The 12,498-nt window shown below is 37.9% G+C and overlaps 1 protein-coding gene across 3 annotated transcripts in view; it reads left to right on the plus strand.

Moving 5' to 3' along the window:
* Positions 1-12,498, plus strand: part of wb (wing blister) — an 849,362-nt gene that overhangs the window by 730,838 nt on the left and 106,026 nt on the right. For all 3 annotated transcript variants that reach the window (XM_083126284.1, XM_083126285.1, XM_083126286.1), the window contains 2 exons: positions 9,984-10,209; positions 11,329-11,502. In XM_083126284.1, the coding sequence (XP_082982410.1) occupies positions 9,984-10,209; positions 11,329-11,502 (400 nt within the window). The remainder of the gene's footprint in view (positions 1-9,983; positions 10,210-11,328; positions 11,503-12,498) is intronic.

Below are 12,498 nucleotides of genomic sequence, written 5' to 3' on the forward strand. Positions count from 1 at the left end.
CACCACATGGATAGCTGGCACTCGGTGTAACCGTTGTTTAGTCCTATTTCAGTTACGCATGCTATTTGATCATAGAGGTCGTCTTCTGTGCAGCTGTATGTGAAGGCTCTTCTGTAGAAGTTCATCCATACTCCAGCTTTCTGTTTTGGTGGATGGTTGGATTTGGCATGGATGTACTAGGTGCCTGAACCTGGTTTCCTGTATATGGACGTGATGAATTTGTCTTGGTGTCGTTGGATGCTTAGGTCGAGAAAGTTGAGTTGGCTTTTTCTTCCCTTTCAACAGTGAAATTTATGTTAGGATGTATGTTGTTGAGGGCAGTTAGGAGATGCTTTAAGTCCTCTTACTGTTTGTAAATGACTAGGGTGTCATCAGCATATCTTCTGTATCTTATATGTGCAAACTCTGGTTGGGTGAGTATTGATATCTCTGCCATATGCAGTACAATGTTGGATAGTGGTGCAGAAAGAGGGTTGGTTGCCCATCCCTAGGTCTCCTGTCTGGTGGAAGAAACTGTCTTCGAACTGGAAATAGTTGTGGGTGAAGCTTGTTTGCAGATTTCATCTGTTACAAATGGGGGCGTGCCATTGCTGAGGAGCCATGTTCTGGTAGAGTCAAGTGAAAGGCTGATTGGAATGGAGAAGTACATATCCACTACATCTATGCTGGCTAATTTACAGTTGTTGGCTTTGACGAAGGAGATGACATTTTTTTTTTTTTGCTTCAAGGTTGTTCTTTAGGCAGTAGGTAAGTTTATCATTGTGAGCGGTTAGTTTCTGGAGGAGCTATTTGGTCAGGTGAACACTGGGTTAATTGAAGCCAGCCACTATGATTCTTAGAGAAGTTCCTGGTTTATGAGGTTTGGGTATGCCATATGTACAGGGAAGGCTGAACTACAAATAAGTTAAATATGCTTTCTTAACTTCCTTCAGCATGATGTTTGAAATGAGAAAATTACTTTGTGATTTCAGTGAGACAAATGTCTTGCGGATATTCTGTTTCATTGAACTTGATGCACATTGGATTACATACAAATAATTCAATTAGAGGCAAGTGAGAGCCAATGTCACCTTAGGGCACACCACATTGCTTTAGCATTTTGCAAGTTTTACACAGAAATTGTATTGTAATAATGACATTTATTATTGCACATTATATTTTTTTTGGCTCAATTTTTTAAATGCTTGTAACTAAGTTATGTGTCTGTATCGCTTGTGTTCCTGAATTTTAAATAATAGTAGTCTCTTAGCTTCCTGAATTACTGAACCTTGTCACTAAACCATGGCTTTAAGGGGAATATATGTATTGCTCACTTTAACTAACTAACTAACTAACTCTCTAGCCTTCTTAAACCCGAAGGTTCATGGCTGCAGCAACACAGGCCTTCCATCTGTCCCTATCTTGAGCAAGATCTATATACTCTTTTCCATCCCTACCGATTTCCTTTAGGTCTATCTCAACGTTGTCCCTCCATCTTCGTCTTGGTCTTCCTACAGGTCTCTTACATCAGGTTTCCCAACAAGAATCCTGTAAACTCCTCTTTCCTCTCCCATTCGTGCCACATGGCCTGCCCACCTAAGTCTTCTTGATTTAATTATTCTAATAATATCTGGACATGAATACAAATTATGTACTTCTAAATTATGTAACCTTCTCCACTCACCTGTCTCCTCATCCCTTTTAGGTCCAAATATTTTCCTAAGGATCTTATTTTCAAATACTCTCAATTTATGTTCCTCTTTCAAGGTAAGGAACCAAGTTTCACACCCATATATTACTACAGGCAAAATTACTGTTTTGTATGTTTTAACTTTTAGTTTCTTAGATATTAAACGAGAAGACAAAAGTTTATGGGGAGAGAAGTAACATGCATTTCCTGAAATAAGCCTACTTTTTATTTCCTCTTTAATATAATTTTCACATGTTAATATTACTCCTAAGTATTTGAATTTGGAAACTGGTTCAAACGAGTTGTTATCAATAATTATTACCTAACACTTGATTTCGACCGGTAAGCATATATTTAGTTTTCTCTTTGTTAACTTCCAAACTTATCTCTTTAGTAGTTTTGAAAAATATTTTAGCATTATTCTTAATTGTATTTATATCATCCCCTAATAAGTCTACATCATCTGCATATGCTAACAACTGAGTCATACCATTTAATTTTAGTCCTTCTTTAGTTTCTTTTACCTTCACAACAGCATATTCTAAGGCAAAATTAAAGAGCAATGGAGATAATGCATCTCCTTGTTTTAACCCATCATGAATTGCAAATTTGTGAGACACATTAATACCCACACGAATTTTACTTTCTGTTTCACTGGTGCATACTTTTATCATACTAACAAGCTTCTTAGGTATTCCAAACTCTATTAATATATTATATAATTGATCTCTTTTGACCGAATCATATGTTTTTTTGAAATCAATGAATAGCTGATGGACATTTTGATTATATTCCCACTTTTTTTCAAGTGTCTGTCTGATGTGAAAAATTTGATCTGTAGTTGATCTGTTACGTTTAAATCCACATTGATAATCACCTATAATTTCATTAGCATATGGGGTTAATCTTGTTAAAAGAATGTTAGATAATATTTTTAATGTTGTTGAGAGTAGAGGAATTCCACGGTAATTATTGCAGTTCATTTTATCACCTTTTTTAAACACAGGAACAATTATGGATTCTTTCCACTGTTGAGGGATTTCTTCTTTATTCCATATTAAACAAATTAACTTATGAATTTGACATATTAACGAATTTCCACCATATTTAATTAACTCAGCTGGTATTAAATCAATGCCAGGTGCTTTGTTATTCTTTAGCCTTTTAATAGCATCTTTAACTTCACTCAAGTTAGATTCTGGAACTAAAGGTTCTGCTGTGTGCACTTCATTTACTTCTGATTTATCTCCTACATGAACATTTAAAAGGTCATTAAAGTAGTTCTTCCATCTATTTAGAATATCGCTTGGGTCAGCTAGAAAATCACCGTCTTTATCTTTTATCAAGTTTACTTTAGGTTGCCACCCCTTTCTAAATTCATTTACATCTTTATATAAATCTCTGATATTTTTATTTTTGCTGTTTGTTTCAATTTCGTTAATTTTGCTTTTCAAGTAATCTCTTTTTTTTACTTCTAAACATGCGGTTAACTTCTCACTTTATTCTATTATAATTGCTTAGATTTGTATCATCAGAGTTATTTAACCACCTAAGTCTAGCCTGATTTCTTATTTCCATTAGATTATGACATTCATTATCAAACCATGGCTTACTTTTTCTTGGTTTATGGTATCCTTTACTTTCTTTAGCTGCTGATTCTATTGCATTATGTATGTGCTCCCAATTCTTATTTACGTCTGTTTCATTTATATTTTCATCATCATTTAAATGCTGCAAAACATCGAATCTATTGGACAGTTTAATTTGGTAATCTTCCTTAATTCTTTCATCAGCAAATTTTCCTGTATTAAATTTTATAACATTTAGATTTTGTTGCTTATGATTTATCACTGAGAGTCTTTCTCTTAATTTAGCAATTACTAAATAATGGTCACTGGCACAGTCAGCACCTCTATGTGTACGAACATCAATTATACTAGTATGCCTTCTCTTATCAATGAGAATATGATCTATCTGATTATGAGTTTTACCATCTGGAGAAGACCAGGTATATTTATGAATATCTTTATGTTTAAAAGTGGTACTTTTCACAATTAAATTCTTTGAGGTTGCAAAAGTAATCAATCTTATATATCTTCTTTGCATTACAGTCACCTAACAGAATTTTCATATCATACTGAGAAAATTTATCAAAGACCTGTTCTAACTCTGCATAAAAATCATCTTTAGTATTATCATCTTTACCTTTCGTTGGTGCATGTATGTTTATTAAAATAATTTTACACCACCTACCCTGTAAAACTGCATATGATATCCTATCATTAATAAATTCTACTGTTTTAAGAGCCGTAATAATTCTATTATTTATGAAAAAGCCTGTTCCAAAATTATGATTTTCAGTACCACCATAGAAAAAAGTATAATTTTTAGTTTTACAATTCCCTTCTCCTGGCCACCTAATTTCCTGGACAGCTACTACATCTAATTTATACTTAACTATCTCATTAACTGTACACTGAAATGCCCCAGGCCGGTAAAGGCTCAGAACATTCCAAGTGCCTAATTTAATATCCTTATTCCTAATGTAGATCTTATCCTTAGTCCAGGGACCTCCCAAAGTAGTCCCCACCTGGAGATCCGAATGGGGGACTATTTTTCCTCCGGAATATTTTACCTTGGGAACATCCATGGCCTCATATTGCTGTTTGTTGACATGTCTTTTTACAGTGCAGAGTTGTCAGCTCTACGCCTAACCTGCAATATGAATGGAGGACCGCACCTCTCATTGGTCAGCGAATCCCTCAGATCTAGCTGGGAGGATCACATTGTAGTCCACCAACCATACCTTACTTCTGCCGATTGTGGGACGCTCATAGAGCCATGACAGGACAGCTCTGTAAATCCCAACAGAGCAAAATGTTGACCATTTCACTCTGTTGGTTGACTAACTGAATTGAAAACGTCACTGGGCGATGAGGTCGTCACATCCCTATGCCTACAATGTTATACATTGTAATCGCAAAATCTAGCCGATCAGAATGTTTTTGAAGCATATTTTTACTCATCCAAAATGTATTTAAATAACGGGTGATCCCTTTGCATATGGATAAAATAAAATGGATGTGAATTTCTTTTGGTCAAATGTAATTGCATGAAATATTGTATACAAAAGACTGAAAGGTGGGAATTTTTATTTTTATACATTACTAACAGTTTGGTACATGCACAACCTTGTACATGTTCAAGAGTGATTAAAAGTCAATTAAAATTATTTCTAGCAAGTGTGCAATGCTTCTGCTGCCATGAGCTACAAAATCAATTTTCGAAAACATAATGTTTAGTTCGTTGATTTCGAGAAGTTTATGAAAATATGCCAACTACTGGCAAGCCTGGTTGTTGCTCACTTTAGTAACTGCATTTGTAAGGAAAGCAACTTGGTCATATATGGTAGGCAGTGGCAGTGATTAGGGGGGGGGGGGGGCAGTTCCCCCATCCCCACTTTTCGCCACTTTTGCCCCCATGCTATGATAAACCTAATCTAAAAAGAGAAATATACTGTCTTTGCCCCCTCAGTTTTGGCACCTTGACCCCCCGGTTCTGCAACCCAATCACCACCACTGATGGTAGGGTATGGAACTTACAACTCCAGGGAATTTCTCTGACTTCCTTGTATAACAGATGTTATGTATAACAGATGTTACTTGATATTTCTCAAATATAATATGTTGCTGCCTTTAATAAAATGAAAGAACTTCTATTACATAAGCCACTATACTTAAAGAAGTGTAGGAATGTGAATACAGGAAGTTCAGAAAATTTGTTTCTTCCACATTTTCTTTATTTTGACTAAGTACTAAGTAATTATGTGGGTTTGCAATCATTATTAACTGTAACATATGTTGTATTTAATTGCATGCTGTAAATAAAGAATTATTTAACATGGACCATCTTAATTAAAAGAACGTGAAGAACATGTAATTCACGCTTCTTCACATTTTCTTAATAATAAATCAACCAAAGACCAAAATTGTTATTTTTACCTGCATGATGTTAATAACTGGCACCCATCCTAAATCAATTAGTCTGTAATGATCCTGAGAGATCATACTAATTAGTAACGCTAATGTTTATTTGCTCGGTGTATATGTAACCATTGTTATTATGTTCAAAGTTATTTTATTTACTAGTTCAATGTTACATGTGTTAATACCTTGTGTTTATCAGAAGTAATGTATTTTTATTCTGTTAATAAGGCCCTACGTGGTCGCAAAGAATATGTAATATTTATCATATAATTGTATATTAACGTTTAGCACATGTTTAATATAATAATATGTATTTATCGTTTGTGCCTTGAGCACTTAGTTCAATAGTACTGCCGTAGAGATGGCCTTGCCTGCTCTAACACGGTTCCACGTAGTTCACGTGAACGGCGCTAGAGGCGCTACTTGAACCAAGGCTATATAACCGGCCGTGCTGCAGATATTCTTCAGTTGGCTTTCAGGTCGGCTCACGATAAGATATCTCTTACCAACTGACCCGGAAGAAAGAAGCACTCCGCTCTTGCGAGAGGCCAAGCACCCTAGAGAAGTTGTCCTCCACCTGCGGGCGAGAGAAGCTACACTCCACCTTCCAGCGAGAGATGTTGAACTCTGCCTTTGGTAAGAGAACCTACTCCACTTTCGAGTGAGAGATACCCCACTCCGCTTATTGGCGGGAGAGAAAAACTCCACTTTAGAGTGAGAGGACCCGCTCCGCTTGCTGCGAGAGGTTTCCTCCCCCTATCAACCTGCGGCACCCTGCCAGGGTACTGTGGCGTTGGGTTTCTAGGCAACTGCCCAGAAGGTAAAATTACAGGTCTGGTGAAATACTACGGTTATTGTGAGGGTGACCCTAATAGATGCCCTTGCTCCCCAAAAGCCAACAGTTCCCTGTAAAAAGCCTGCAGCTACAGAAGTCGGCGCTAGTAAAGGACTGCACTTTCCTGACGTTTGTTGGTGCTAAGGATATGACTTCAGAGGGAAGCAGCAACAGTGTATCTGTTCCAGTTTACGGCAGTTTGCAGAAGCCATTCTCCCCCCATTGTGTGGCAATATATTGGCCAAGTGAGTGTAATATCCTACACGGGCGTGTGCTAAACTTACAACGTTTACAGTTGCATAGGTGTATCCAGCTACATTCATTAAACTTTCTCTAACGTTGGACAGTGTACTTATTCCCGAACCCTGAGTGAAATCGAGTCTCATGCCACCGCTGGAGAAAAGGTTAGCATGATGGGTAAAACTTTGCAGAGCATATGGTGCTACTGATTGGTCGTTGCCAAGCTAGTGGTCTTACACCTCCGCTGACGTACTAGTGTAGGTGTAGTAGGCACCTTTCTCGAGCAGGACGTTGCAAGTCATAGATCGGACAGAAATACTAGGATGGATGCCACTAAATGTTTTGACCTTGAAGGTTATTTGAAGGTCATATTGTGGCCCAAAATTTAAATCACAAAGTTTTCCAAATATAATTATGTAATATATGAAAAGAAAGTTATGGACGAGATAAACAGTTTGGTACTATTTTTAGATCTGAATATGGCTCTTGGAAGTAGGTCATTCTCCCAATTTGAGAATGTTATACAGTGTTATTCAAAATCATTGTTGGGATTTCAATATTCTTTTCTGAACAGGTCATGAAACCTTTGGCATTTTTAACTGCACCAATTGATGGAGACACTCTTAAAGTTTTCTTTCATATTAGGCAGTGTCCTGTAGTTATGCATTTGGTTGCTAGAAGGCAGGTTTTACAAGATAGTGGGTTACAGCCCTGATGAGATGTTTTCGTGTTTGAGTTTCATCAAAGTCAATCATTTGTCATTGTCAAGATTGCAATTGATAGAAATGCACTCTACAATGCAGTTTTCCAGCTTTCTGATGTTCTCATTCACAATAATGTGAAAGGGCTCATTATAGAACTGAACGAGAAGCAGCGACAGCTACTCCCTAGGTGGCAAGTTGAGAAAATACAACATATTTCTGAACTTACATCATAAATGTAGACATGTAGTGAATAATAGTTACATAATGTATCAAATTCCTTGGTGAGCAATTTCTGTTGTGTGTCTATGCATGAGATGAAAATCTTCTTTCTGTGCGGTGCACCGCAGTGGTGTACTCACTCAGCTCCTGCCACTTCAAGAGGGCATTGGAGGCTTCGTTATCCTTTTACATGCATTATGGGCACTATATATGGCTTTCCTCCTATCCCAGTATATGGGCAGTGGGTGGTTGCAGGCCAATTGCCATCACCTTCAGCGTTGCCAACGTCACAGCATGTTAAAACCTTTCACACATGTTAATAAGAGAGTATTCTTTTCTTGTGAACTGCTCACTTGCATTTAACAATAAAATAACTAAATAATAGGCGGCTCCATGGTAGAGAAGGCAGCGTCAAGCTAGGGGCTCCAGATCCGAACCCTGGCCAAGGCATGCATGTGTCGTCGTGTTTGTCCTGTTCATCGTTCTTTCTCATAGTCTTGATTAGGCCATGAAGTTCATACGTAAATGATGTGAAATAATAAAAAAAGAATTGGATTAAAACTGCGAGATAAACAATAGGTTATTTTCGACCCCTATCAATCAAGGGGTTGCAAATTTGATAACCTGTGGAGGCACATAGTGGTTCGGATCCCACAGAAAGCATAGTTCCCGATCAGCCTAATTGTGTATAAAGTGGACTTAAAAACAAGAACTCAAACTTTCGATGTCAAAAAACAAGTTTCAAATTCTGAATAATGGTTCAATATTTTCTGAAGGCTTTGGTTTCTTTGTTGAATTTTGTAGTTTGTGTGCAGACCAACAGTTGTTACTTATTTATAGATATATTTGTATCATTTTCAAAGCTTGTTGTAGTATGTGTGTGTTGAAAATAAAGTTGATATCTTTTAAGTTTCGGAACTGTTGCTGTTGACTTACAAAAGCATATAATTATTATAAAAATTTTCATATTACAGTTCAGTTCTAATATGTCATTAATTATTATTTTTTATATAACTAAAATTATCTCCAGGACCGTACATAGCATACAGTCCAGACAGCATGAAACATGAGCTATTTTTCTTTGAGTAGGCTTAAACGGACTTTTAATACATGTAATGTTAACAGCAAACACCAATGCTAAACCAACTAGCTGCAGGTCTGATAGAAATATTGGAATGGATTGGTTTGGTTTGATTTGGCATTTTAAGTCCACTTTGTACACAATAAGGCTAATTGGGACTGGACCTACAGTTTAAAGTGGTATTCAAACCACTATGTGCCTCCTCCTGGTATCTCCCAGGACCCCATGATTACAATGCAACGATACTACCACTGCGCCATCGGGGAGGGAGGCCCTATTGGAATGGACTTTGATCTTTATGATCTACTTCTAAGATTAAAATTCTGATCCAAACTGTTTGTTTCGTCCATATCTTTCATCTGATATATTACATGAATATATTTAGATGACTTTGAGATTTGACCTTTTTAGGTCACAATATGACCATAAAAAGACCTTCTTGGTCAAAATTTTTAGTGGCATCCATGCTAGTATTTCAGTCTGATCTGTGACTAATTCGTTGCCGGCCATACCCAGAAAACCTATCCTAAGCATTTCCCAACTCCTGAGAGCCCTACAAAAGGGGTTAACAACCTCATTCAGCAGCAGAAGCCAACGAGAACACCAAGGATGGAGATCGGGTCGCGTTAGCACAACAGTACCAGACAAGGACAATCGACTACAGGACTGCCCGGAAGGCATGGGGGCCCAAGCCAGGGCCTGTCCAGAGGTGAGGTACCTCAGGTCAGCCAGCAGGACTAGTGCCCAGCCGAGCATCCCAGCTTCCAGGCGATCCCGAGATAAATACCTGCCCCTTTATGGTGCTAATCCTTCCTTCCGCCCCTAACTTCTCCCTTCCATTATTCTATTGGAGTGCTTACTAAATAAAACTCAGTCAATTAACTATTCAATTTGTGTTACGTTTATTACCTGCTCTACCTCTGACTCGTTGCCCGTTGGTCAACGGGTCCTACCCTCAAATACAGACCGTAAAATCCGGTACAGGTAAGGTTTTAACGCCCTTAGTTGTGTCTTCAGGGACCAGCCCTGGGACAGAACCTTACCTCGTAATGGATTGATTTAGCATGGGTGCCAATTATTAACATTCTTGCAGGTTAAAGTTGGTTTTTTTAAGCCTTTTTGCTTCTTGGCTGGTGAATGAAAGCTAATATAAAATAGCCAAAAGAATGAGTTTCCACGTACAACACCACAATAAGGTATGCTGTCACATGAAAATTGGCCTTGAATCTGTCATATTTCTTATTCCCAGGTATATCCCCCAGACAAGGATTTCTCTCTTCTTGACAGAGCGAAAAAGTTACTCTCAGGTTCCAAGGACATACTGGAATTCTCCAAAACTCTCCAGAACAGACTTAATGAGCTGCAACGCCAGCTTGGAGATGATAAGAAGAAACTGGCTGCCATCAATGATAGTTTGGCAAGTTCAAACATTTCTAACCAAGAGTTGAATAGACAGTTAGGATTGCAGGAAAGTGGTAAGTAATGGGAACACATGTTAATGATTTCTGCTTTTATACATGATAATATAGTTGTTTCTTTCTACGCATAAGTCAGCATGTAAATTTTTGTTTTCATATTTGCCTACATGAACCACAATTTGGAAACTTGCATGTTTAGCTAAGGTACAAAATGATTTGTTACATTTTGGCATGCACAGATAGCTGGATTGAAGAAAGCAATGTCGCACCTTTTCTGAGACATCTAATACTAATGTCATATTTTTTAATGAATAAAATATGTTAAAGGTCTTTTCTACTGTTACAGCAGCCGATCCCAGTTCTGTCAAGGGAAGTGGAGAGTGTCAAAGCGATCAATTCAGCACAATAAGAAACATGGCAGCCAGTAGAACAAGGTTCATGTAATACTTCTTTCCTCAATGTCGTAACTCTCGGTGCCACTGCTGTGTCTGGTTGATCTGTGGCATAATCCCCACTCCCCACTTCTCTTGCCAGAACTAGGACTGGCCACCGTAAGAGTGGAAAAGACCAATAGTTAATTCTGAATGCTATATTATATGGCTAATAGTAATCAGGACACCCTTTCACACTAATAAACTGGATCTCACAGTTACATTTTTATACAATTACCTTCCATTGCTCTGTACCATATCTTTATTATTGCTACATGCCATAACCATTCACATTTGACCTCGAGATTTTTTAAAGCAGCATGAAGCAATTATATCTAAATGCTGGATTTGTACTTAGTAGGAGTTGCTGGAAATGTCTCATTCCACCCACTATGTTTATTTGTCAAAAATGGAAAGGGTCAGGAGCATGGACAATAACAGAATTGGAGGAAACAAGACGTACTTACTGGACAAAATGGAGGTTGATATATATTGTCTGGTAATTGCTTTTTGTTTTCTTCAGTTGTGATACTTGAACAGTGCAACAAGTTCCAATGAGGATGGTGTTAGAGGCCACTGAAATTAATAGAACAAAGAAATAAACAGTTTTGCGGATAAAGTGAGTACTTGTTTCTCTGTATTGTGATATTTAGTTATTTATTTAATACACAGTTTGCAGTGTTTGATGTTATAAATATTTGAATCTAGATCAACATTGATATTTAAAAAGAATGTTTCTTTTCAGGGTCAAAACGTGCAAAAGAAGTCACAAGAAATGCATCTTCAATACTATCTAGGGCTGAAGATGTAATCTCTGAAGTGAAGGAAGTAGAAGAGAATGTGAACAAAATTCTAAGGCCTAGACTTAATGAACTTGCAAATGTAGGCACTCTCAATCTGGACATGGCAAACTCTCACAGTAAGTGATCTTATTACAGAAGGTTTTTAGATATTTCCTAACTACTTTCAAGGTGAACTGACCTCATGAAATGCCATGCTGGCACCACTGGTTGTTCTATTGGATCACCAGCATTGTAGCAAACTACATTGGAGAACGGGCATGGGAATTCTATCGCATTCTTCTATGTAGGCTTTCCAAAGATGTTTCAGACATCGTTTCAAGAGTCACTCGCAGCACAGACATCCATAAGACTGGCATCAGAGCCTTTGACCAGAATGACCTAAAATAGGATAACGTGGATCCCTGTTTCTCACCTCCATCTCCTGTTAATCGAAAAGTGGAGAGATGTTTGGGCAGTATAGCTTAAGGTCTTGTCCACATGAATGTGCACCTGTTGAGTTTCCTCTTCGTACAAATTAGGTATGTCTGTGTGGAAGATGGAATCATAATGCATGACTGAAAGTAGGCAGCATTCACCTTCGCATTTCTGTCCACCTTAGGTATTGGCAACTTCTTGCTTAATCGAATCCAGTGACAACCATGAAGCACCTTTGAAAAGTGTCCTGGCAGTAGCGAACAAAGTTGCTGCACCTCTTGCTATCAGTGTTATGTAAATAATCGACCAAAAGTGACCACTGCCAGTGAAGTAAATGTACACTTCATCCATTCTGACCACAGTTCTCCATTTGTACCCCAACAGGTGTCTTTCATAGAGTTTTCTGCAGTTGATCCTGCATTTAGGAATGTGATAGGAGGTGGAGCACACAGACCTTAATGAAAACACTGCAGCCCAAGATGGTTATGGATGATTGTGTTCAAAGTGGAAGGAGCCATGTGCACCCTCCTGACTATGTGTATTTTCCTGCATGCCATTTGCCAAATTTCTCGGAGCACAACAGGCGATACTTTTTACTGGTGTCCTCCTTTTAAGGGTGAATGTTTCCCAATGGACCCCTGTTGTGTGCATCAGGCCACTATCTCTTTCACAATGGTTTTCCTGGCAGTCAAACCATT

The sequence above is a fragment of the Lepisma saccharinum genome, chromosome 8 (genome assembly GCF_977018435.1).
Source record: "Lepisma saccharinum chromosome 8, izLepSacc3.1, whole genome shotgun sequence".
NCBI lineage: Eukaryota > Metazoa > Arthropoda > Insecta > Zygentoma > Lepismatidae > Lepisma > Lepisma saccharinum.